Consider the following 25,168-nt stretch of genomic DNA (forward strand, 5'->3'; position numbering starts at 1 on the left):
GCGGTCCGTGAGTTCGAGCCCCGCGTCGGGCTCTGGGCTGATGGCTCAGAGCCTGGAGCCTGTTTCCGATTCTGTGTCTCCCTCTCTCTCTGCCCCTCCCCCGTTCATGCTCTGTCTCTCTCTGTCCCAAAAATAAATAAACGTTGAAAAAATAAAAAATAAAAAAAAAAATAAAAAAAATAAAAAAATAAAAAAAAAAGAGGTAAATATGTTGAATGTTGGGTGCCAGGGTATTCACTATGAAAAAAAAGGAGACACAAATATGGATGGGAGGGAAAGCAAGAAAGAACCCTATGAATTGCATGAATTGGCACAGACTCAAATTTCCAATAGTATATTAATATTAGAAATAATATTAATACCAATATATAAAAAAATAAATAATTTACATACATTTTTATGTAGAGAGACAGCGGGAAAACCAGTGCATGATAAAGCAAATAGGACAAAACAGTACCAATAGGTAAATGTGAATAAAGGGTATATGAATGTCCTGCATACCATTTTATTATTACAATTTCTCTGTACCTTAGAAAATCTTTCTAAATTTTTTTAAAAATTAAGAAGTCTTTGTTTAGGAGGAAAGAGGGCTTTAAAAATCTTCTTCAGATATATAGTTTACTTGTAGCCGAAAGAGGCCAGAAGTGACCTCTGGAGGTCAACGATACAGTTTCCTCCCACTTCTGCCCTTTATTGCCTCTGATCTAAATCTCATTGGCTTTAGGTTTCTATCACTCAACCCAATGGAAAGTTAGCAGGCTCTACGCTTTTCTAAACTTTGGCTAATGTTATAACTGCAGTTACGACAATAAAAAAGCCAACAAAATTCTGAGGCCCTCAGTCACAAATGAGTTTTATTCAACTTTTTGTTGACAGGGACAGAGAACAAATATGGACCCAGAAACACAAAATCATAATTAAGTAAGTTGGTTAAAATGCCTGAGCCTCTGCTTTCTCATCTATAACAAAATCTCAGCCTTAATCCCACCGCATTACAGGGAAGGTCACATACGCATGTGAATATGCTTGTCCACATAAACGCAAGGAACGGTCATACACCCAGAACTGTACTGGGGTCTACCAAGGATTGTTAACATAAGGGTCCTTGCATGGGCTTTCTAAGAAGCCATAAACATCGTGAAATTATGCACAAAATTGTGCTTGTATGATGCACATGTATGTCATTGTTTTTCTCAAGAAAGGGTACATAACTATTAACTGATTCCTAACCTAAAAAAGGTTAAGAACCACCAATTCCCATAAGTCTTTTCCTAGAAGTAGTTAAAGCTTCCTTGGATTTAGAAAAAGCTCCACAACTTAAAGATTAAATGTGGTTGCATGGGGCACCTGGGTGGCTCAGTTGGTTAAGCATCAGGCTTTGGCTCAGGCCATGATGTCTTAGTTCCTTAGTTTGAGCCCTACATGGGGCTCTCTGTGGTAACAGCCGGAGCCTGGAGCCTGCTTCAGATTCTGTCTCCCTCTCTCTCTGCCCCTCCTATGCTCATGCTCTGTCTCTCAATAATAAATAAACATTAAAAAAAATTTGTTTAAATAAATTAAAAAAAATGCAGTTTGCACAAGTGTTGTATATCTGAACTTATTGACAGAGAAAGGCAATGTGTTATATATATATTTGTCTTTCTCATCTGATCTTCATTAAAAAGTCTGATTTTTTTGTTTGCTTGTTTAATTGTATATGACTCCCTGAATGAAGACAGAACTAATTGGCTGGTAAGGGATTTGCACAGCTCTAAGGAGAAAGACTTTAATGTCTTGAAGTGTTATTGAACATTGCAGGGATTTTAGAAGCAAGATGAAGTCAACTTTGTAAATTCCTATCAAGTTCATGTATGTCTATATTTCACTAAGCTAGATTTTTTACCATCTTTTTTTTAAAAAAGAGATTGATCCATTTATTCATTTTTATTTTTTAAAGGTTTTTTTTTTTTTTCTTTTTAGTAATCTTTCCACTCAAGGTGGGGCTGGAACTCACAACCCTGAGATCAAGAGTCTCACACTCCACTGAGTCTCATACTCCAGCCAAGTGTCCCCAATTTTCTATTACCTTAAATATAATGGCTATTTTCTTTCTTTTTCTTGCCCCATATAGTCCTCATTTAATGTGTTATATAATTCATACAGCTATAGTAGTATAACCGAGTCACTTTCTAATATAAAACTTTCTAATCTGTGCCAAAATAAATTAAAAGTTTGAACAATCCACAAACCATGCAATTACTTGAACTATCAATGAGCTGCTCTTACCATAGCATAGCATCCATCTGTTGTCAAGATCAAAACATCTATTGGAGAAGTATGGTTGGCAACACAAATGCCTCCCTTCTGGGGTCTGTACTGTCTGCAATTACAAACAGTGGTAAATACTATACCCTGGAAAAGAGCCACTATTTTGCAGCATGTAGAGATTCATCCTATTTTACTTTAAAAAGTACATTAAAAGTACAGTTTCAAAGTATATGGGCTCATCTTAAAAGGTTATTTCTGGGCAGTATGATGGGAGTGGGGTAAGAGTATATAGAGAAGAAGGGGCCCATGACTTTCCCTTTATATATATTTACATGGTTTTTTTGTAATGATCATATTTTCCTTTTATAATGAAAAAGTAATTTAAAAATATTAGATTGAATTACAAAGATTCCACAACTTTAATATTGTGATATGTAAGTTTCACATCTCTTATAAGTATTTTCATATTATTCCACTCTTTAAATGCATCACTTTTAGTAGTTTCACAAGACCCAAAAAGTAAATTTACTGTAGTTTCCTCCCTCTTATCCCCCTAAAGCAGAGGCTGGTAACTTCTCCTACTGAGGGCCATAATAACTATTTTAGGTTTTGCAAGCCAGCCAATCCCTGTCAAAACTACCACATTCTGCTATTTGGGCACAAAGGCAGTCACAGACAATATATAAATGAGTAAGTTTCAATAAAACTTTATTTACAGAAAACAGATGGCAGGCCACATTTGGCCTCCAGCCCCATAGTTTGCCGACCTTTATCTTAAAGTTCAACCAGTATTTGATATTAATGAAGCAAAGTAGTTTTTGTTGGCCGTATACAAAGAAGAAAGGCAACCAAATGCATAACAACTTTAGCATGTTTTCTTTAAAATTAGAAGTAATTTGGGGCGCCTGGGTGGCGCAGTCGGTTAAGCGTCCGACTTCAGCTCAGGTCACGATCTCACGGTCTGTGAGTTCGAGCCTCGCGTCGGGCTCTGGGCTGATGGCTCAGAGCCTGGAGCCTGCTTCCGATTCTGTGTCTCCCTCTCTCTCTGACCCTCCCCCGTTCATGCTCTCTCTGTCTCAAAAATAAATAAACGTTAAAAAAAATAATAAATAAATTAGAAGTAATTATATAATAAGTTACGAACTCTCTATGTAATTAAAGCACCTTTTCTGTAGATAGTATTTCTTCTGATCACAGTTCTATCAAAGCATTTTCTTCTACTTTTCACCCCAAAACACACAGCTCAATGAAAAAATCATGTAATTTTAGAATCTTAAGGGGCCTCTCAATGTTGGTAACACATGGTAAAGCCAAATGAGAAAATGTTTCCCTTCTACAAATGAGACAGAAAGACCCAGTCAGAAAAAAAAAAAAAGAGAGAGAGAGAACTTTTAAAACAATGAGATTAAACGTAAAAAAATAAAACTGAGTTAACAGAAAAGTAATTAAAACAACCAAAATTACTTCAATCAGCTAACAAGTTAGCTACCACTACCCCTACCCTCTATAGTTAGGGGTGAGGGAAGCAAAGTGTGGGTGTTCTGTCTCAAGGCTCAGTTACAGAATTTCAGAAGCAGCGGGACTGAGACTGGAAACCAGGCCTCAAGACTCGAAGACCAGTCCTCCTTCCTCCACACCACAGGCCTGTCAACTTCATGGCTTTTTATATCGACAGACCCAGTTCACAACCTGACTCTGCCACGTGCCAGGCATGTGACCCTAGACAACCAATCCCAGGGCTCCCAGCTCTTCACCTGTAAAACAGGACACCGGTGTCTCTCTCATAGGATGGCCTATGAGAAGCTCGGGCCTGGCTGCACACCATAAATGCCCAATTTTGTTTTTTTTGTTTTTGTTTTTTTCATTATTTTTGAGAGGTGGGGGAGGAGGGACAAAGAGCCTTAAGTGGGGCTCAAGCTCACAAACCATGAGATCATGACCTGAGCCAAAGTCGGACGCTTAATGGGCTGAGCCACCCAGGCACCCCTGCCCAATTTTTAAGTGTCATCACATGTCTATTATTATGTTCCTTCTGCAAATGGATGGCTTTTTAAAAGGTTTTCGGGCAAAATTGTTATGTCTGTGACACTCTAAGCAGCAAGAATGAACACACTGGAAGGACTTTCATTTCATCTGCTTCCTCCACCCGCTACTGTCAGTCATGGGCTGGACTTCCTGACCAGAAAGGCAGAAGGAAGCAGGCACACACTCACTTGTTATGGTAATGAATGGTACCAGACAGGGCTCGCACACAGATCCGGCAGCAAGTCAGGTGAACCAGTTCACTCAGCCAGTTTTTGAGGCTGAAAAAAAGAGGAAACATTTTATGGTGCAGTTCTGGGCACTGCTAAGAGACAACAGAATAAAAACTTCAATGTGCTCCTTCACAGCAGCATACTGTGTTCTGAAACACAAGCACAGTTCAATTCTTAAAGTCTCATTGACGCATTAGGACAAAATTCTAATGGAAAATAGCTCCCGCCCTACTAGACTATCATGATAAATGCCTGACCAAGATTAGCTGAAGCTTCTCTGGTCTCAGCCTGATGAGCCTGACCGGATGATAACGCTCTTGTGGTTTCCTTGAGTCCCTCACTCTATTTTCTTTTCTTCATTTCCCCTTTGAAAAACAATTTCTTAGGATTTATATGAAAGTGTGGTGGCAAATCAGATGAAGACTATGAATACGAAGTAAGCAAAATTTTAATAAGTGTGATGGGGCCATAAATTTGATGCAATACATAGGAATCAAATATTCTTTTTTGAGGATAAGGCCAAGAAAAGGGACGATCCTATTTATGGCTGGGTGGAGGCAAACATTTCACCTGCCATCTGGAAGCTGCCCAACCAGTGTAGTTCCCAATACCAACAAACTGATCCCAATGAAAGCCAAGGTAACCCTGAAAAAGAAAAGAAAAGGTAATGTGAAAGTTAGTTGAATAGCAGCAGTAGAGGGAAATAACCTGAAAATTCATAAATAATTACATTGTAAATAAGTTGCGAAACATGTATGGCAGTGCCATTAAAAAGAATCAGGTAGGGGCGCCGAGGTGGCTCCATCAGTTAAGCGTCTGACTTCGGCTTGTGAGTTCGAGCCCTGCATCAGGCTCTGTGCTGACAGCTCAGAGCCTGGAGCCTGCTTCAAATTCTGTCTCCCTCTCTCTCTGCCCCTCCCCACCCCCAACTCATGCTGTCTCTGTCTCTCTCTCTCTGAAAAATAAATAAACATTAAAAATTTAAAAAAAAAAAAAAAGAATCAGGTAAATCTATAGATCCTGACATGGGAGAATGGTCCTTGGTACTTTTGAGAGAAGAAAAGCAAAATGAATTTCAAAATAATATGTAGAGTATGATAACCATTTTCAAAATGACAGCAAGCATATAACTAGTTGATAGATGCATAGAGAAGGCTTGGAAATTTATTTATAAAGCTATCAAATTCAATCTATGTAATCACCAAAGGGTTAAGCGGGTTAGTGACAAGAATAAATTTAAAGGCTTGCCCCTTTTGCTTTTCAGAATTATTTTAATTTTCAAAAATATATTCATATTAACTAACATCTTATATAACAAAAAGTTTTATGTTGTATAAAGGAGTCACATCAGGTTGAAAGGAGTTACCTAATTCTGTTCAGGATACATTGGTAGGCATAGTGTGGGTGTAAAAGAAAATATTTTCCAAAGGTATGAAAGTAACTTGTTTTTCTGTGTTTTTTCATGATGGAGGGAGGTACAATTCAAATTTTTCTCAAGGGAATTTAAAATTTATAGCAAATCGCAAGAAAAGCTCTTTCATATTAAGGACACCAAATTATATCACCATGTAGAAATCCTTTAATGCAGACCTTTGTCCCTTTGCATGTTTGTGGTAACTCACATCTAATCTCCACAAAGACACTTTCTCAGTTTTGAAAAGTGCTTTTAATATACATTCTAAACACTTCAGAAAGAAAATAGTCACCTTTAGAAATGTAAGTAGAATTAATCCAAAAAGAAAAAATTGAGATTTAAAATCTTTCCAAATAAGGGGGACTTCCTTATAAACACCTTCTTAAGGTATGAAACCTTGTTGAAGTCTTATTTTAAGACCTTTTGACAGAACAATTTGAAGTTCAGATTCCATTTTCTTTCGATGCCACATTTTCATGCCAGCACTGATGCAATAACTAAATCACTGCTTAATCTCATTCACCAATTATGCAAAAGTTTTAAAAGAACGTTTTGCTATCCTGCCGTAATGGCAATCATTTGTTCCTACACATTAAGTCAGAAGGGACTTACATTTTAACATGTTTCATAATTGGGTTCAAAACTATTGAAAGCTTTTATTTGCTTGATGAACGGGCCAAAAAATTCTGTTTTCCAATTTAAGAGAGCCAACATGAGAGTTCTCATAGATGACACTACTTTTCAGCCACAACCTGTTTTTTATAAGAGTTCTACTGAGATACAATTTACACATCATACAATTTACCCCTTTAAAGGGTTCAATGGTTTGGGGCATATTCACAGAGTTGTGCAACCATCAACATAACCAATTTTAGCACAGTCTGCTTTTTGAGTGTTCACTTGGTAGCAACAGCTCATCTTATAAAGCATTTACAGAGCAATTCTTTCACACTGAAGAGTATGTACTAAGTAGGAGTCTCAATTCTGCCATTTCTTCTTGTTCTTGGGTGCTTACATTACTGGATTATCCTACACCTGCCTTCTTCGCAAGAATCTTTTATGTTATTTCTTTAGTTTGTGAGTGTTACTTAAATGTAACTAGATAACAGAATCATAATACCATTTGCTGGCAGCCACAGCAGCTAAAAGCTAACCAACAAATGAGGGCATCTCAAATACTCTGTGTGGCAAAATCCTCACTTTTTTTATCACGTTGCCTTAGATACAGTGAATGACTCATGGGACAAGTGGAGATATAAGAGCTAATCTATATACTCTACTTTATTGAAGTTTCATTCCTTTTTAAGAATAAAAACAGTATAGGGGTGCCTGGGTGGCTCAGTCAGTTAAACGTCCAACTTCGGCTCAGGTCATGATCTTGCAGTCGGTGAGTTTGAGCCCCACATCGGGCTCTGTGCTGACAGCTCAGAACCTGGAGCCTGCTTTGGATTCTGTGTCCCCCTCCCTATCTCTCTGCCCATCCCCTGCTCGTGCTCTGTCTCACTCTGTCTCTCAAAAATAAATGTGTTAAAATTTTTAAAAGAAAAAGAATAAAAAACAGAATAAATGGAAATTCTAGAGACTAGAAATCTCTAATAAATAAAAGTTCATGCGTGTATACCAGTGGATAGTCTTGTGCATGCTCAGAGTACATGAACCCCAGTTTGGGAACACCGGTTTAAGGCTGAAGGAAAAGTAGATGTGAAATCCTGAATGTCACTTTGTTATCACAGCTTGAAATGATTCCCAAAAGACAAACCATGCCCCAGCTGGCAACATGGGCACGTGCACACACACACACACACACACACACACACACACACACAATGTACCTTTGTACTCTTTGTACTCTTTGTACTCTTGTAATACACCTAAATGAGGCAAATATAGGCCACCCGAGGGATGGTAAAAAGGTTTCAACTCATGTGCCCATTTAAGGTGGCTGATAGGAACTATCTGGAAAACTCTATTGAGAGGATGCCAAGGCTGTGTCGAGGGAAAGCAAACAAGACAATCAATAGCAATATTGTGACTGGTACACGTGCCTACTACCTCCCATCGCCATGCTGAATACACCTTGGCCACTCGTGCTTCTTCCCACTGTGCAGCGTCACTTCTGCTAATCTTATGTTCCACACTGTGGTTCCAGTAAACTGGACCTGAAGGTACCTCCTTCCTCAGTCAGCATTCAAACTTAGAACCAGAAGGGGACACAGGTGGGGGAACTTTTAGTAAGAAAAGTGAGGGGCAGCTGGGTGGCCCAGTTGGCTAAGTGCCCGACTCTTGAGTTTGGCTCGGATCATGATCTCACAGTTCATGGGTTCAAGCTCTGTGCTGACAGCATGGAGCTTGCTTGGGATTCTCTCTTTCCCTCTCTCTCTGCTCCCCGCAAAGGGAAGGGAAAGGTAGGGAAGGGTAAGGAAGGGAAGGGGAAAAAAGAAAAGACAGAAAGAAAGAAAAAGAAAGAAAGAAAGAAAGAAAGAAAGAAAGAAAGAAAGAAAGAAAGAGAAAAGTGAGTAATCATAATGGGACTGGATGGAACAAATTCAGTCTTCTGAATGGCTCTTTCCCATGTGGTAACCACTCTCAGAAATTTTTTTCTCTCCTGGGCAACTGTGAACTGCTAAAGACTAGCAAAGAAAGGCAGTTATAGTTTGGTTGACACTCTGGTGAATTCAAAACTATAAACCTTCTCTCTTCTTTTTTCTACTTCCCTTTTCTATCCATCCTCAAATTATTTATGACCAAAAGAACAACATGGATCCAGACTGATATATAGTAGATTCTGAAGAACACTTCCATTTGGGAAAAAATGTGAAAGGAGAATGGATACTTAACATGTTCCTGTGGAGGTCACATTTGGTGGTGTTTTGCAGGTGTGAAGGGGTGGGATTAGTACCATAATACTCTCATGGGACCATTATATACATGATTTAAAAAGAAAGCCGAACCAATTATACCATCAAATTACTGGGCAGGAGACATACCTCAGGGGTAGTAGGACACAGTAGCGTACTATGACGCCCAGTACCCACACCATGGTGAGCCGCAGACTGATGTAATGGAAATTTACATTGGTCCTTGTGAGGAGATTCCATGACACTAGCTCCTCTGAGGAGAACCTCTGGGTCACTTCATCTTCCACAATGGCTTCCAAGCCCTTCTTGGAGAAATAAAACACGTCAGACAGCTCAAAGTCCCTTCCTCGCAGACCAGAGAGCCCTTTTTCCATGGGTGACTCATCTCTTTGGATAATACCTTAAAAGAAAGCATCAGAACATGAGAAAATGCCATAGGACACAAGAACTGACCAATGAGGCAACTTTGTACAGAAGACAAGTAAACAGATTTAATGGGTAACACGAAGCAGATTTCAAAAATAAAAGACAAGCAACCACAGTGGGAAAAGAGGTGAAATCACTGAGTCTGCATGAAATGGCCTCTACCGAATGACTTCAATTCACTACTGGTCCTCAGTAGCCTTTTTCTTGTTGCATTTCCTCCCTCCACACCGCTAGAGAACAAACTCTCCAGTATAGAACTAGACTGTGTGAAAATAAAACCTTCTGTTTACCCCTGATAAAAACCATAAAACCAAAATGCAAGCAAAGTGGCAAAAGGTCTTTACCACAATTGGCAAAAGGCTGCTGTCTTTAATATGCAAAAATTATTTAATAAGAAAATTAGTCTCCTGTGAAAAAGTGAGCAAAGTTCATGAACTGAATTCATGGAAACATTAATAGTTAAGATAATCAGAAATGTAGGCAAGAGTGTTCACTGTAGCATTTTCCATTATAATCGATCCAGACAATGAGATATAATGCATCTAATAAATACCCTAGTTGATAAATACTCTAATGTTAAGTGAAAAAAAGGCAAGATCTAAAACTATAGTTTGATCTAACTCTATGAAATATATATGCATAGAAAAAAATGTCAAGAAGGCCACATTTAACAGTTGTCTCTGGGCAATACGATTAGATTTTCCTCCTTAAACAGTAATTGTATTTCCCATAAGGAAAATGATTCAAAGATTTTTAAGGTACCATAAATTTTGTAAGTTGAAAAAATGACTACTGTCACCCAGTTCTAACTGTTAAGTGAGAGTCATAGATGAGATCTTTGAATAAAGAGTAGTTACACACACAGTGACAAGACCATCTGATTGCCCCTCTGGGGTGTGTCGCAAAGGAATTTACCTCCCAAAGTAGAAAAGTCTTTTCTTTTGAAAGAAGATCCCTTTTGATTGTCTCACTTTCCAGTTTACTGGGAAACCAGTGAGGAGAGTGAAGAGTGCTATATTACCTAACCGCTGGAGAACAAGTGCATGCATCCATAGATGAAGAGGTGATATATCAGTTTTTTGAAGGAATGGAAGCATAAGGCACTGGAGTAGAAAGTAAAGAGGACCTGGAGTCCAAGGTCAAGTTCTGTTTAGGACAAAAACGGCTCTGTGACTGTATAAACAGACAAGTCACCTAAGTTGGTGCCCTCCTTTACAAAATAGAGGGTGGGAAAAGTTTTAGCTTCCTTACGGGACTCAAGTTACACGATTTTCCTTTTGGGTTTTGGGGGTGGTTTTTCTTTGTTTTTGTTTTTGTTTTTGTTTTTGTTTTTTTTTTGGTTTGTTTGTTTTGTTTTTGGTTTTTGCCAACATGCAAACTAATCACCTTAAATTTGAGCAATAAAGTAAGTTCTGAGATGATTAGATTACCTTTTCCAGCCATCAAGTCTAAGTGGTTTAACCTTTCTTCACCACCTCTGAAAAGGATTTGATTCCTATTAGAGGATGACCCAAGACAGTGTCACTGGTGAATTACCCTCTTGCTCTGTGAACACTGCAATACCACTCAGAGCAGCTTACTCAATCCAAGTACTGACCAATATTTAGCGGGGCAAGAATTTCATTATTTAGCAATATATAGGGTTTTTGTGGGTTTCTTTTTTTTTTTTTTAATTAAAAAAAAATACCTCTAGAAGGGTAAGGAGAACAAGCTATTCAGCAAATCTCAGAATGAAACACACTGGAGACAAGTGGACAGCCCTTCTAAACATAATGTTTTTTGGAGGGGCCAGAGATAAAATTTCAAGTTTGAGTTGCCTCATTATTTAACTGAGCGAGGAGAGAGATCTGTAAAGAGGAGCCAGCCCCCAGCGCTTATCCACTTGATGTGCAATATTCTCTCTGCCCCCTGACCTACTTAATTTTGTGGAGCTCAAATAAAATATAACTCAATTTTATATTTTTGTTAAGCCTTTCTTTTTAAGTTTATTCATTTATTTTCAAGAGAGAGCGAGCACAGGTGGAGGAGGGACAGAGAGAGGGAGACACAGAATCTGAAGCAGACTCCAGGCTCCAAGCTGTCAGCTCAGAGCCCAAAGTGGGACTCAAACCCATGAACCGAACTGTAAGATCATGACCTGAGCCAAAGTAGGATGCTTAACCGACTAAGCCACCCAGGCATTCCTTGTTAAGCCTCTTTCAAAAGTATGTGGGTGACTACAATGCATCTAATTGACTAAGGATTAATTTCCAGAATATATTAAGACATACAAGGGGTGCCTGAGTGGCTCAGTCAGTTAAGCGTCAGACTCTTGGTTTGGGCTCAGATCACGATCTCACAGTTTGTGAGTTCGAGCCCTACATCAGGGTAAGAGCTGACACCACAGAGCCTGCTTGGGATTCTCTCTCTCTCCCTCTCTGCCCCTCCCCAACTCATGCACTTTGTCTCTCAAAATAAGTATACAAACTTAAAAAAGAAAAGACATACAAAAAAATAAGAGAAAGTTTTAAAAATATATGGCAAACAATTCATAAAAAGAGTAAGCCTTAATGACTACACATTTTAAAAGATGTTCAACTCCACTATAAGCAGAGAAACACAAACAAAAACCACAATGAAATGCTATTTCATACCCATAAAGATTAATACAAATTTTAAATTGAATAGTATCCAGTGTTGGTGAAAATTTGGAAAACAATTTGGTACCACCTAGTAAATTTAAAGAAATTCGTAGCCCAAGACCCAGCAACTCTCCTTCCAGGTATACCTCAGGAAGACTTTTGTTTAATAATTTCAAATCTACAGAAAAGTTGCAACAATAGTTCACTTTACCCACATTCATAAATTGCTAACATTTTGTCACATTTGCTTTATTGTTCTATCTCTAGGTATATATAAAATGATACTTTTTTCTGGACCACTTGAGAACAAATTGCAAGCATCATGCCCTTTATGCCTAATATTTCAGCATTGATTTCCTCAACACATGAAGTTTTACTTATTTAACCACAGTACAACTGTCGAAATCAGGAAAGTGGACGTTACTACAATACTAGTACAAATGTACAGCCCTTTTCAAATTTTGACAATGGTCCCAGTAATATCCTTCATATCATTTTTTCTGGCCCAAGATTCAACCAAGGATCATACATGATATTTACATGTCATCTCTGTAGTGTCCTAATTATATGAAAAAGTTCCTCAGCCTTTCTTTGTTTTTCAAGATATTGACGTTTTTAGGACTACAAACCATTTATTTTGTAGACGGTCTCAATCTGGGTTAATCTGATGTCTCCTCATGGTGAGAGGCATGTTGTACGCTTTAGGCAGAAATACTATATGAACGATGTATCCTCCATGCGTCACACTGGAAACATGTGACATCTGTCCCACGATTAATGACCTGTTCCTTTGACCACTTGGTTTAAGATAGTTATTACCAAGTTTCTCTACTATAAAGTTACTATTTTTGTCTTTTTGATTAGTAAGTGGAGAATTATTATCTCTAAGTATGTATAAAGGAGAGACTATGGAAATATTGAGACTATGGAAATATCTGAGACCATGGAAATATCCTGCTCTTCAAACCTTCACCCAATATTAGCAGCTATTAATGGTCCTTCCTGAATAAATTGGTACTATGTGTATTCTAAAATGGTATTGTCTCATTCCTTCCCCATGTATTATCTGGCATCCCACCTTAAAGAAGAGCTTTTCCGGGGCACCTGGGTGGCTCAGTCGGTTAAGCGTCCGACTTCAGCTCAGGTCACGATCTCGCAGTCCGTGAGTTCGAGCCCCGTGTCAGGCTCTGGGCTGATGGCTCAGAGCCTGGAGCCTGCTTCCGATTCTGTGTCTCCCTCTCTCTCTGCCCCTCCCCCATTCATGCTCTGTCTCTCTCTGTCCCAAAAATAAATAAACGTTAAAAAAAAAATTAAAAAAAAAAAAGAAGAACTTTTCCCTCATGCTCGAGCGATTCTTATAAAATTGTGCAAAGTAGACATATATAAGAACATCTGCCACATTGTGTGCAATAGCAAAATAGCGGAATCAATCTAAAGGTACATAAGATAGATAGCAATGTATTAAAATAGCAAATCATTATGTTGTACACCTAAAACCTACTGTTGTGTTAATTATACCTCAATAAAAATAAATACTAAAAGGCAGTTCATATAAAAAAGAGATGGACACATACAGTGCATACTACACAAGAGCTAAAAGAAATTAACTAGAACAATTACTCCCTTAGGTAATTTGCAAACATCAGCAGGAACAAACAACTCAGAATGATATGTGGAAGGTGATATTTTTATAGAGCTTGAATAATGCAAAACAATAAATACTATGTATCGTTTAAGGATATATGCATGTATAGGGGGAATATGAAAAGATGCATAAAAATAATAAACATTAAAATCAGAGTAATAGTTTCAGGGGTTGACAGGGGAATGGAATCAGGGAGGGATACACCAAAGAATTTTATTGTTTCTGTAAAGTTTTATTTATTAAACTAAGTAGTGGCTACACATGTGCTATACCCCCCCCCAAAAAAAAGTTACATGAAACTGAAGATTTTTCCTAGGATAAAGATCTATATTATAAGAAAGCAGGTACCAGCTTAGAAGCTCTTTAATAAGGCACACAAAATATGAAAATGGGTATTATTTTAAAATTAGATGTCAAAAGCAGCACTACTAAATATGTAATATTACTTCCTTCCTGAATTATATTGACTACGATGGTCAGAAACACTGATTCAATTTACCCTAGGTATATCTTCTGAGAGAAAAAAAAATATTTAATTCAATCAACACATAGGGGATACTTACTCTGCATCAGGCATCAAAGTACACGTTAGAAAGAAAAAGAGGAAATATTTCTTTTGGCACGAAGACGCATTTATAAATAGACTGAAAGTCTTCAAAATATAGATTAAAAACACATACTGGATTTAACTAGCACAGACACAATTTTGATATCAGTTTTTATTGTCATTAAGGAAACCTAGTTATCACCAACAAATTAGTCCTGATCCTTCAGGATCCTTCATAAACTGATGAGACCCTGATTGTAGGAAATATTTCCTTTTGTTTCATAAATCAAAACAGTAAGGCCATAAACATTTGAACTTTGTCCTAATACCGAATGCTTTGGCCAACCCAACAAGGTTCATGCTTGAATGAAAATAAAATGAAAAAACTATCTCTATCTAATGCAAGAGATTAATTGCACAAGCTGCCCTGTGCCCTGTGCCCTCAGCAAGTCATGGTACATAAATAATCAGCTATGAAAGTCCTGTTAAATGGAGGCTAAAGTTAAAACCATCTCAAATATAATTAACTCTAAATTAGCTGAGCAAACTCTTGGAATGACTGCCCATTTATAAATCACAGTAGTTTTTCAATCCTCTAGTTGTAAAGCATGTTTCTAAGTCAGCAGTTAGGGAAAATTAGGGCCCACTACAGACCAAAAGTGTATACAATGGACTTTATACAGAGAAGTTGATCTTTAATCTACGAATGGGCTATATTCCAAAAGTCAGAAGCTTAGAGTTCAAAACACACTCTCACCTGGAAACTTGAATTGAACTAATCTGTTTGAGCTAGAATCCTATCCCATCATAAGCCCAACTAACCCCAAAACATAGGTAATCATATACTAGTAATACCATGAAGTAGAAATCTCTTTTAGCACTGTTTCTACCAGAATTTTTTTAATTAAACCTGGTTTGGGGGCACCTGGGTGGCTCAGTCAGTTAAGAGTCTGACTTCAGCTCAGGTCATGATCTCACTGTTTCTGAGTTCAAGCCCCTTGTTGGGCTCTGTGCTGACAGCTCCCAGCCTGAAGCTTGCTTGGGATTCTGTGTGTCTCTCTCTCTCTTTCTGCCCTTCCCCCACTTGCATGCGTGCTCTCTCTCTCAAAAATAAATAAACATTAAAAACAATTATTTATTTTTGAGAGAGAGAGAGACAGAGTGCAAGCAAGGGATAGGCAGAGAAGGAGACACAGGATCCAAAGCAGGCTCCAGGCTTGGAGCTGTCAGCACAGAGCCTGAGGCAGGGCTCAAACCCACAAGCTGTGAGACCAAAATCGGACACTTAACCAACTGAGCCACCCAGGCACCCTCCAAAAAAAATTTTTTAAGAAAATAAATTAAATCTGGTTTGGAATTAACAAAAATATACTTCCTTATCCTGTAGTGACTTAGAGGGGACACTGGGAAACTTTCAGGGGTACTGATAATGTTCTTTTTCTTGATCTAAATGAGAGATACATGAATAAATTGACTTTGGGAAATTAATTAAGTTATACATTTATAATTTTATACTCTTGCCTATGTATGTTAAGTTTCAATTAAAAAAAATTTTTACTTGCAATCTGCTGTACAATATTGCCTATAGTTAACAATATTGTATTATACACTTTAAAATAATGTTAAAAGGATAGATCTCATGTTAAGTGTTCTTACCACAGTTTAAAAAAAATAAAATGGGGGGCACGTGGTTGGCTCAGTCAGTTAAGCGCCAGGCTTTGGCTCAGGTCACGATCTCGCGGTTCGTGAATTTGAGCCCCACGTTGGGCTCTGTGCTGACAGCTCAGAGCCTGGAGCCTGCTTCGGATTCTGTGTCTCCTCCTCTCTCTCTGCCCCTCCCCTGCTCATGCTCTGTCTCTATTTCTCAAGAATGAATAAACTTAAAAAATAAAAATAAAAATAAATAAAAATAAAAATAAGAAAGTAAGAAGGAAAGAAAGAAAGAAAGAAAGAAGGAAAGAAGGAAAGAAAGAAAGAACAAGGAAAGAAAGAAAGAAAGAAAGAAAGAAAGAAAGAAAGAAAGAAAAAGAAAGAAAGAAGAAGGAAATAAAGAAAGAACTGGGGGCACCTGGGTGGCTCAGTTGGTTGAGCATCTGACTCTTGATTTCATCTCAGGTCATGATCTCACAGTTCATTTATAAATCACAGTTTTTCCATCCTCCAGCCACACTGTACTGACAGCGTGGGGCCTGCCTGGGATTCTCTCTTTCTGCTCCTCCCCTGCTCGCTCGCATGCCCTCTCTCTCTACCCCAAAATAAATAAACATTAAAGAAATTTAACAATACAAAAATTAAATTAAAAAAAAAGAATTGAAGGAGGCAGTATCTGTGAATCCCCTGTTTCAGTGATTTATCCACTACAGGATTACATAAAATACCTACTTCCATGATCAAAAAATAAATAAATAAATAAATTCATATCCCCCTAAGCAAGTGGACAGGGAGGAGTTTACCTGTCTCTGCACCAACCACTGGGACTGAAGTCCCTTTCCTGGTGTAAGGAGCTCCTCTGAGGGGCTGTGGTCCTTGGCAAGGAAGCCGGGCGTACATTCTACCCCCACCAGACTCCAATATCCTCCCTGACTCACCCATGTGATTAAAGAAGAGACCAAAGTAAACTAGTTGTAAAGATTAACTGCATGTGGTTGGAGTCGGGGGTGGCATGGACCACTGCTGCTGGCTTTAAAGAACAAAAATATGCAACGTCAAGCTCCAGAGAAAGAAGACCCACATTCAAGCGATCGCTTAGATTTAAAGACTGAAAGGTATTTTTTTTTTTAACGTTTTATTTATTTTTGAGACAGGGAGAGACAGAGCATGAACAGGGCAGGGTCAGAGAGAGGGAGACACAGAATCCGAAACAGGCTGCAAGGCTCTGCGCTGTCAGCACAGAGCCCGACGCGGGGCTCGAACTCATGGACCGCGAGATCATGACCTGAGCCGAAGTCGGCTGCTTAACCGACTGAGCCACCCAGGCGCTCCAAGACTGAAAGGTCTTTAGATGGTTCTCACAAGTAAGGGCCTAGGACGGATCCTCAGACGACCAATCTCTGTTCTCGTTCTTTTCCATCAGTCATCATACATATGAATATATCCATCGGTGCATCAACTAAATAGCCACCTAACTGTACAGATTTCCAGCCCTCCCTTTGTCACCTTTTATGACAAAAATTTAGCTGTAACACGGCAAGGCTAAACGCTAGATACACCATGTGCAAAAAATTCCCTGGGCCAATAGTCAGGTTATAATTTCTATAATTTACATAAGTAGGGGATTGACTATGCTTATTTCACAGTGAATCCTTTGTGTTCCTGATTACCCCTGCTGTCCTTCCTAAGTACTTTTTCAAAATCCAGTGTATTGTTACTAACTTAGTTAACAATGGTGTCAGGATTGTTTTTTAAAAAGTCAATTTTTTGAGATGTATATACTGAAGTACTTAAAGGCGAAATGGCATATTCTCTGGGATTAGTTTTAAACTACTTCCATAAAAGGACGCATTAAGGTGAGAATATGGTGTTTCTGATAGCTTCTCTGTATTCTCTAATTTTCTACCTTGCTCACATACTGCATCTGTAATTTAAATTTTAATTAAAAAATACTTCCACAAAGGAAAAACTGAAAAAAGGACAGATGATGCAAATTCTTGTTGAATTTGGGTGATGGGTATAAGAAGATTAGTGACACTATTCTTTATACTTCTTAAAAATAAATGCTACATTTTTTTAAATTTTGTTTAAGAAACTCGTTTGAAAAGCCAATTTCCTCATCTAAACCAAAAGCATTCATTCATTTAGTCAGTCGTCAGCCACTCTAGAGAGAGAATGTCAGGCACTAAACACAGAGGAGAGGGAAAAGGAGCTAGACTAGGCATGGTTCTGCATCAAAACATCTTGGGAACCAATAAAAATACAGCTGTCGGGGGGTGCCTGGGTGGCTCAGTCGGTTAAATGCCCAACTTCAGCTCAGGTCATGATTCCGCAGTCTGTGAGTTTGAGCCCCACATCGGGCTCTGCTTTGATAGCTCAGAGCCTGGAGCCTGCTTCAGATTCTGTGTCTCCCTCTCTCTCTACCCTTCCCCCACTCACACTCTGTCTCTCTCCCTCTCTCAAAAATTAATACACATTAAAAAAAAATTTTTTTTTTAAATTTTTTTTTTTTCAACGTTTATTTATTTTTGGGACAGAGAGAGACAGAGCATGAACGGGGGAGGGGCAGAGAGAGAGGGAGACACAGAATCGGAAACAGGCTCCAGGCTCTGAGCCATCAGCCCAGAGCCTGACGCGGGGCTCGAACTCACGGACCGCGAGATCGTGACCTGGCTGAAGTCGGATGCTTAACCGACTGCGCCACCCAGGCGCCCCCAAAAAAAATTTTTTTAAAAACACAGCTGTCAGGGCCCAACCCCAAATCAACTAAACTAAAACATCAACTACATTTTTAAAAATATACATGAGTGGAAGGGCACCTGGGTAGCTCAGTCGGTTAAGCCTCCAACTTTAGCTCAGGTCATGATCTTGTGTGCGGTTCCTGAGTTCGAGCCCGGTGTTGGGTTCTGTGCTGACAGTTCAGAGCCTGGAGCCTGCTTCTGTTTCACTGTCTCCCTCTCTCTCTGCCCCTCCCCTGCTTGCACTCTGTCTCTCTCAGTCTCTGTCTCTCAAAAATAAATAAACATTAAAATAAAGTTCACTGAGTCACGTAACGTGGAGACATCTCATAAACATTATACTTTGTGGAAAAAAATAGGTACAACAGAGCACATACTGTATGATTCCATTCATGTGAATTCCAAAAATAGTTAAAACTAATTGATAACTGAAATCAGAAGAGTGGTTGCACAGGGACCGAGGGATGAGCACTATATATGGTCAGGGGCTTGAAAGAGCTTTTGAGATTTGGGGTATGTTCTTTAGGGGGACTGTAACAGGTTCTTTGACAGGTCTATAAATACACAAACATTCATCTAGCTGAACACTTGATATTTGTGCATTTTAATATATGTTAATTGTGCCTCAATTTCTTAAAAATAAGAAAAATGTTACATTTAAGAGTCTCCATAATTTCTTGCTATAATCCCAATTAGAGGCTCCAGGCAATCACACATATTTTTCCCCTGAATATTTTTAAATTTCCCATACTAAACTAGAAGACAACTGACAGTTATTGAATGTTTTCTAATGCCAGACTCTATGCTAAACGCTTGACACCTGCACTTCCATAATCCCCATAACCCTATGAGGTATTGTCTGTTACCCACATTTTACAGATGTGGAAACTAAGACTCAGTAGGGTTGAGTAACTTGCCTGGGGCCGCAAAGACAATAAGGAAGAGAACCAGGATTTGAAGCCAACTCTGTGACTCCAAAATGAAATGCTTCCTCACATCCGCAAGCTTCAAATTCCACATTACCCTCTCCAACACCTGCCCTTTGACAAGTCCCAAATGTGTACAATCTTTCCCATTGACTCCACATCATGCCCAGTTCACCTTGCTAAATAGAAAGCCCTGAGTAACAGTTCTTACAAGTATCTATCCTATCTTTGAGGGAAGGAATGGAACTTTGATGCAGGAAAAACTACACATGGCCTCCACCTATCGTTAATCTGGATATGTACTTGTCACTAACTGACTTAGACTTACTCATCCTTCCCAGATAATTGTAACCCAAGTCACTTAAAACAAACAAACAACAACAACAACAACCAAAAAAAAACTAGGGGAGCAATCTTTCATAGCCAGGAACACATTGATTAGGTCTCTAATGCCTTCTCATGATAAGCAGCCCCTGCTTGATGCTTCCCTAGTTCTGTGGTTCAGCCAGGTCTGAGTTGTCCAAGGAAGCTCTTCTGTCGGACTTATGACTCTATGACTTCAGCACACAGATGTCCTTCTGGTACTTTGCTCTTCAAGTCCTCGCTGTGGCAGAAGCAGCTGCCCCATGCATCTTATAGGTTAGTCAAGGTTTAGAAAGAATAATCACCCCTGGTGTTGTTGCTCTTAGAAATACTTTAACACCTTCTGCCTCCTCATTAACCTTGTCACTCAGCCAACCTTTTTAGGAAACAGCCTCCATCTCTTTTGGTTCCAACAATCTGTTGTGCCTTCACCCATGACTCTAGGTTTGAGTTCAAACTCTGAGCCAAAGATAGATTGACTGTGAAGGCAGTAAGGTTCATCTTCAGTCTCTTCACCTGCACGGCTCCTTCCAAGGTCTCATCCCTAATTTTTTATATTCTCTCACCTAAAGATTAGGCTCTCCAAGTTGTATAAGCTTCAGGCACCCACAAAATACATTTGCCCTTACCTCTGAATCACATTATCATTTTGTTGCTACAAGCACCAGATCTGTGCTAAACCATTCACCTTGCAAATTAAATTGATTTAGAAGGAGAAATACTTAAAAGATGAGAGAACCGGGGCGCCTCGGTGGCTCAGTGGGTTGAGTGGCCGACTTCGGCTCAGGTCATGATCTCGCAGTCTGTGAGTTCGAGCCCCGCGTCGGGCTCTGTGCTGACAGCTCAGAGCCTGGAGCCTGTTTCAGATTCTGTGTCTCCCTCTCTCTGACCCTCCCCCGTTCATGCTGTGTCTCTCTCTGTCTCAAAAATAAATAAACGTTAAAAAAAATTAAAAAAAAAAAAAGATGAGAGAACCAAGTTATTACCAATAAGTATTAGAACATTAGAACCAATAAGTACACAGACACACATTAACATATTTCTGCTTAATTTCACCTATTAGTGATAATATTATTACTTATTTGATGATCAAATCAGCAATATACTCATGAGAGGACTGCTGTTGCCTAGGTTGTCTTTTGGTTATTGTTTTAAGGTCTGCAGTTTCTCTAATTTTGAAAGTGGAGAGATTGAAGAGACATGCAAAAAACATGAATACAAGCAAAATGAAAAACAGCTCACTACATAAGTTTCACATGTGTCCCTATTACAGTAAAAATGTTTTAAAAAACTAGATTATTGTATGTCATAGAATAGATCCATAAAAAGAAAAGGAGGGCAAAATCAGCACAAATACCATGACCTGTCATAAATATGAAAAGTGCTCAAAATTAATGCTGGCTTAGCATCTCCTTTGGTTTCCTAAGAGGTACTCGATCACGATTGCCTCATTTTAAAACAAGCATGAGTTACGAAACTACTCATGCTCTCCCTGGCAATGCTGCCCCAGTTGGCACATTTAAGAGTGACATTCAACTTTTTAGTTTAATTTTATTTTTTGGCACAAAAAAGGGTAAAGTTTACTTTAAACACCTATATACCCCACAAATTAATCCAATTAAGGAAGATAAAATAAATATGGACGAAGCCCATGTATAATACAAAATAAGAATTTACAAAGGAGAAATAATATAAACAAAATTATTAAAATCGTAAGAAAAAACTTTGCACAAAGTTCTACACAAATTTAATAAAAATCTGGGCCAAACGGATAGTTTTCTACAAACAAAACCAAAAACATGTGGCTATTACTAACACCAAGAGATGAAGGCTCTAAAGAGAACCGTTTGTAAAAATAAAATAATGTGTAGGGAGTAAAAAAAAAGTTTCACTGCCCCCCCCCCCATAAGCACCAGACCCATAGCTTTACAAAAAATTCTACCAAGCCTTTAAATCTAAGAAGGAAGAGAGAAAGGGAAGGATGAAGTAAGGAGGTAGCTAATACACTAATCTCAAGGATCAATTGCAACAATCCTAACCCCAATTTGACAGACAGTTTCCAGCATTACATTATGACCAGACAATGTTTAGGGCATAAATGCGAAGGTGGCTCACCATAGTAAGCTATTAATGAAATTTACCATAATATGTCTAAGGGGTAAAATATATATTCATCACCAAAAAAGATGAGAAAAGTATGAAAAATGCAACATTCATTCTTCATTTAATATACCAAGAGTCAAGTACTTAACATGAGATAGAGAGCTAGAGCAAAGCGAGTATGATGTTTACTGGGAAGACATAGACAGCACTACCGCCTGTCCCCACCAGACCTGCAGCTAGCATCACTGCCCTTCAGGAATGGACCAGAGTAGCAGCCAGTGCACTTAGACAAGTGAAAGAAATCAAGTAGAAACTGGAAAAGAAATCAAGGACAAACTAAAGTTGAATAAGAAGTGATTAAATCATCACTATTTTAAGTTAAAATAATTGCATACCTGAAAAAAAAAAAAAAACAGAGAGAAAATCTGAAAACCTACCTACAGTATGAGAATTCTTACTTTTATATCCTCCTACCTTACTAAAATCAAACACTTTCCAGTATTGAGTGACACATTGGACCAGATGGACTTAACAGATACAGTCGGAACTTTTCGTCCTAAAGCAGAAGAATACACATTCTTTTCAAGTGCACATGGAACGTTCTCTAGAATAGACCACATACTTGGTCACAAATCAGGCCTCAACAAGTACAAAAAGATTGGGATCATGCCATGCATATTTTCTGACCACCACACTATGAAACTTGAAGTCAACCACAAGAAAAAATTTGGAAAGACCATAAATGCATGGAGGTTACACAACATGCTACTAAAAAAATGAATGGGTCAACCAGGAAATTAGAAATAAAGAAAATACATGGAGGGGTGCCTGGGTGGCTCAGTTGGTTGTGCATCCGACTTCAGCTCAGGTCATGATCTCATGATTCACTGGTTTGAGCCCTATGTCGGGCTCTGTGCTGACAGCTCAGATCCTGGAGCCTGCTTTGGATTCTGTGTCGCCCTCTCTCCTTCTCTGCCCCTCCCCTGCTTGCTCTCTCTCTCTCTCTCTCTCTCTCTCTCATATTCTCAAAAAAAACATTAAAAAAAATTTTTTAAAGAAAGAAAGAAAATACATGGAAAGAAGTGAAAATGAAAACACAATGGTCCAAAACCTTTGAGGTACAGCAAAGGCATTCCTAAGAGGGAAATCTATAGCAATACAGTACTATATCAAGAAGCAAGAAAAATCTCAAATAAACAACCTAACCTCACACCTACAAGAAGCTAGAAAAAGAACAAAAGATGAAGCCTAAAGCCAGCAGATGAAAGGAAATAATAAAGATTAGAGCAGAAATAAATGATATAGAAACTAAAAAAACAACAGAACAGATCAATGAAACCAGGAGCTGGTTCTTTGAAAAGATCAACAAAACTGATAAACGTCTAGACAGACTTACTAAAAAAAAAAAGAGAGAGAGAGAGACAGAGAGAGACAGAGAAGATTTAAATAAAATCACAAATGAAAGAGGAAAAATAATAACCAATACCACAGAAATACAAAAGATTCTAAGAGAATATTGTGAAGAATGATATGTCAACAAATTCAGACAACCTAGAAGAAATGGGTAAGTTCCTGGAAACATAAAAAGTACCAAAACTGAAACAGGAAGAAATAAAAAATTTGAACAGACCAATAACCAGAATGAAATTGAATCAGTAATCAAAAATCTCCCAACAAACGAAAGTCCAGGACCAGATGGCTTCAAAGGTGAATTCTACCAAACATTTAAAGAAGAGTTAATACCTATTATTCTCAAATTATTGCAAAAAATAGAAGAGGAAGGAAAACTACCAAATCATTCTATGAGACACCACAAAAATAGAGAACTACAGGCCACTATCTCTGATGAACATAGATGCAAAAATCCTCAACAAAATATTAGCAAACCGAATCCAACAATATATTTAAAAAATCATTCACCACGATCAAGGGAGATTTATGCCTGGGATACAAAAGTGATCAATATTTGCAAATCAAGGTCCCATTATTTCCAGAATGGCTTGCCATCTACCATCTCTTCTTTCTCCACTTCTCCCTCCCTTTTCCTGTCTAATCCTACTTCTGCAAAGCTAAAGATATATGGAACTTTGAGACGCCCTCATCTAAAGAAGTACTTTTTTTTTTCTTTTGACTGGGAATTTTATTTTTTTTATTTTTTTTATAATATATGAAATTTATTGTCAAATTGGTTTCCATACAACACCCAGTGCTCATCCCAGAAGGTGCCCTCCTCAATACCCATCACCCACCCTCTCCTCCCTCCCACCCCCCATCAACCCTCAGTTTGTTCTCAGTTTTTAACAGTCTCTTATGCTTTGGCTCTCTCCCACTCTAACCTCTTTTTTTTTTTTTTCTTCCCCTCCCCCATGGGTTCCTGTTAAGTTTCTCAGGATCCACATAAGAGTGAAACCATATGGTATCTGTCTTTCTCTGTATGGCTTATTTCACTTAGCATCACACTCTCCAGTTCCATCCACGTTGCTACAAAAGGCCAGATTTCATTTTTTCTCATTGCCACGTAGTATTCCATTGTGTATATAAACCACAATTTCTTTATCCATTCATCAGTTGATGGACATTTAGGCTCTTTCCATAATTTGGCTATTGTTGAGAGTGCTGCTATGAACATGGGGGTACAAGTGCCCCTATGCATCAGTACTCCTGTATCCCTTGGATAAATTCCTAGCAGTGCTGTTGCTGGGTCATAGGGAAGGTCTATTTTTAATTTTCTGAGGAACCTCCACACTGCTTTCCAGAGCGGCTGCACCAATTTGCATTCCCACAACAGTGCAAGAAGGTTCCCGTTTCTCCACATCCTCTCCAGCATCTATAGTCTCCTGATTTGTTCATTTTGGCCACTTTGACTGGCGTGAGGTGATACCTGAGTGTGGTTTTGATTTGTATTTCCCTGATAAGGAACGACGCTGAACATCTTTTCATGTGCCTGTTGGCCATCTGGATGTCTTCTTTAGAGAAGTGTCTATTCATGTTTTCTGCCCATTTCTTCACTGGGTTATTTGCTTTTCGGGTGTGGAGTTTGGTGAGCTCTTTATAGATTTTGGATACTAGCCCTTTGTCCGATATGTCATTTGCAAATATCTTTTCCCATTCCGTTGGTTGCCTTTTCGTTTTGTTGGTTGTTTCCTTTGCTGTGCAGAAGCTTTTTATCTTTATAAGGTCCCAGTAATTCACTTTTGCTTTTAATTCCCTTGCCTTTGGGGATGTGTCGAGTAAGAGATTGCTACGGCTGAGGTCAGAGAGGTCTTTTCCTGCTTTCTCCTCTAAGGTTTTGATGGTTTCCTGTCTCACATTCAGGTCCTTTATCCATTTTATTTTTGTGAATGGTGTGAGAAAGTGGTCTAGTTTCAACCTTCT

The 25,168-nt window shown here is 38.6% G+C and overlaps 1 protein-coding gene across 3 annotated transcripts in view; it reads right to left on the reverse strand.

The window, feature by feature from the left end:
• Positions 1 to 25,168, reverse strand: part of GPAT3 (glycerol-3-phosphate acyltransferase 3) — a 69,244-nt gene that overhangs the window by 12,142 nt on the left and 31,934 nt on the right. For 2 of the 3 annotated variants that reach the window (XM_040479394.1, XM_040479388.1), the window contains exons 4-7: positions 8,904 to 9,174; positions 5,073 to 5,147; positions 4,461 to 4,550; positions 2,266 to 2,359 (exon numbers count right to left, since the gene is read on the reverse strand). In XM_040479394.1, coding sequence (XP_040335328.1) covers positions 2,266 to 2,359; positions 4,461 to 4,550; positions 5,073 to 5,147; positions 8,904 to 9,174 — 530 coding nt within the window. The remainder of the gene's footprint in view (positions 1 to 2,265; positions 2,360 to 4,460; positions 4,551 to 5,072; positions 5,148 to 8,903; positions 9,175 to 25,168) is intronic. The other variant, XM_040479400.1, reaches the window with a different exon arrangement.

Source organism: Herpailurus yagouaroundi, unplaced genomic scaffold (genome assembly GCF_014898765.1).
Source record: "Herpailurus yagouaroundi ecotype Mexico unplaced genomic scaffold, PumYag 28, whole genome shotgun sequence".
NCBI lineage: Eukaryota > Metazoa > Chordata > Mammalia > Carnivora > Felidae > Herpailurus > Herpailurus yagouaroundi.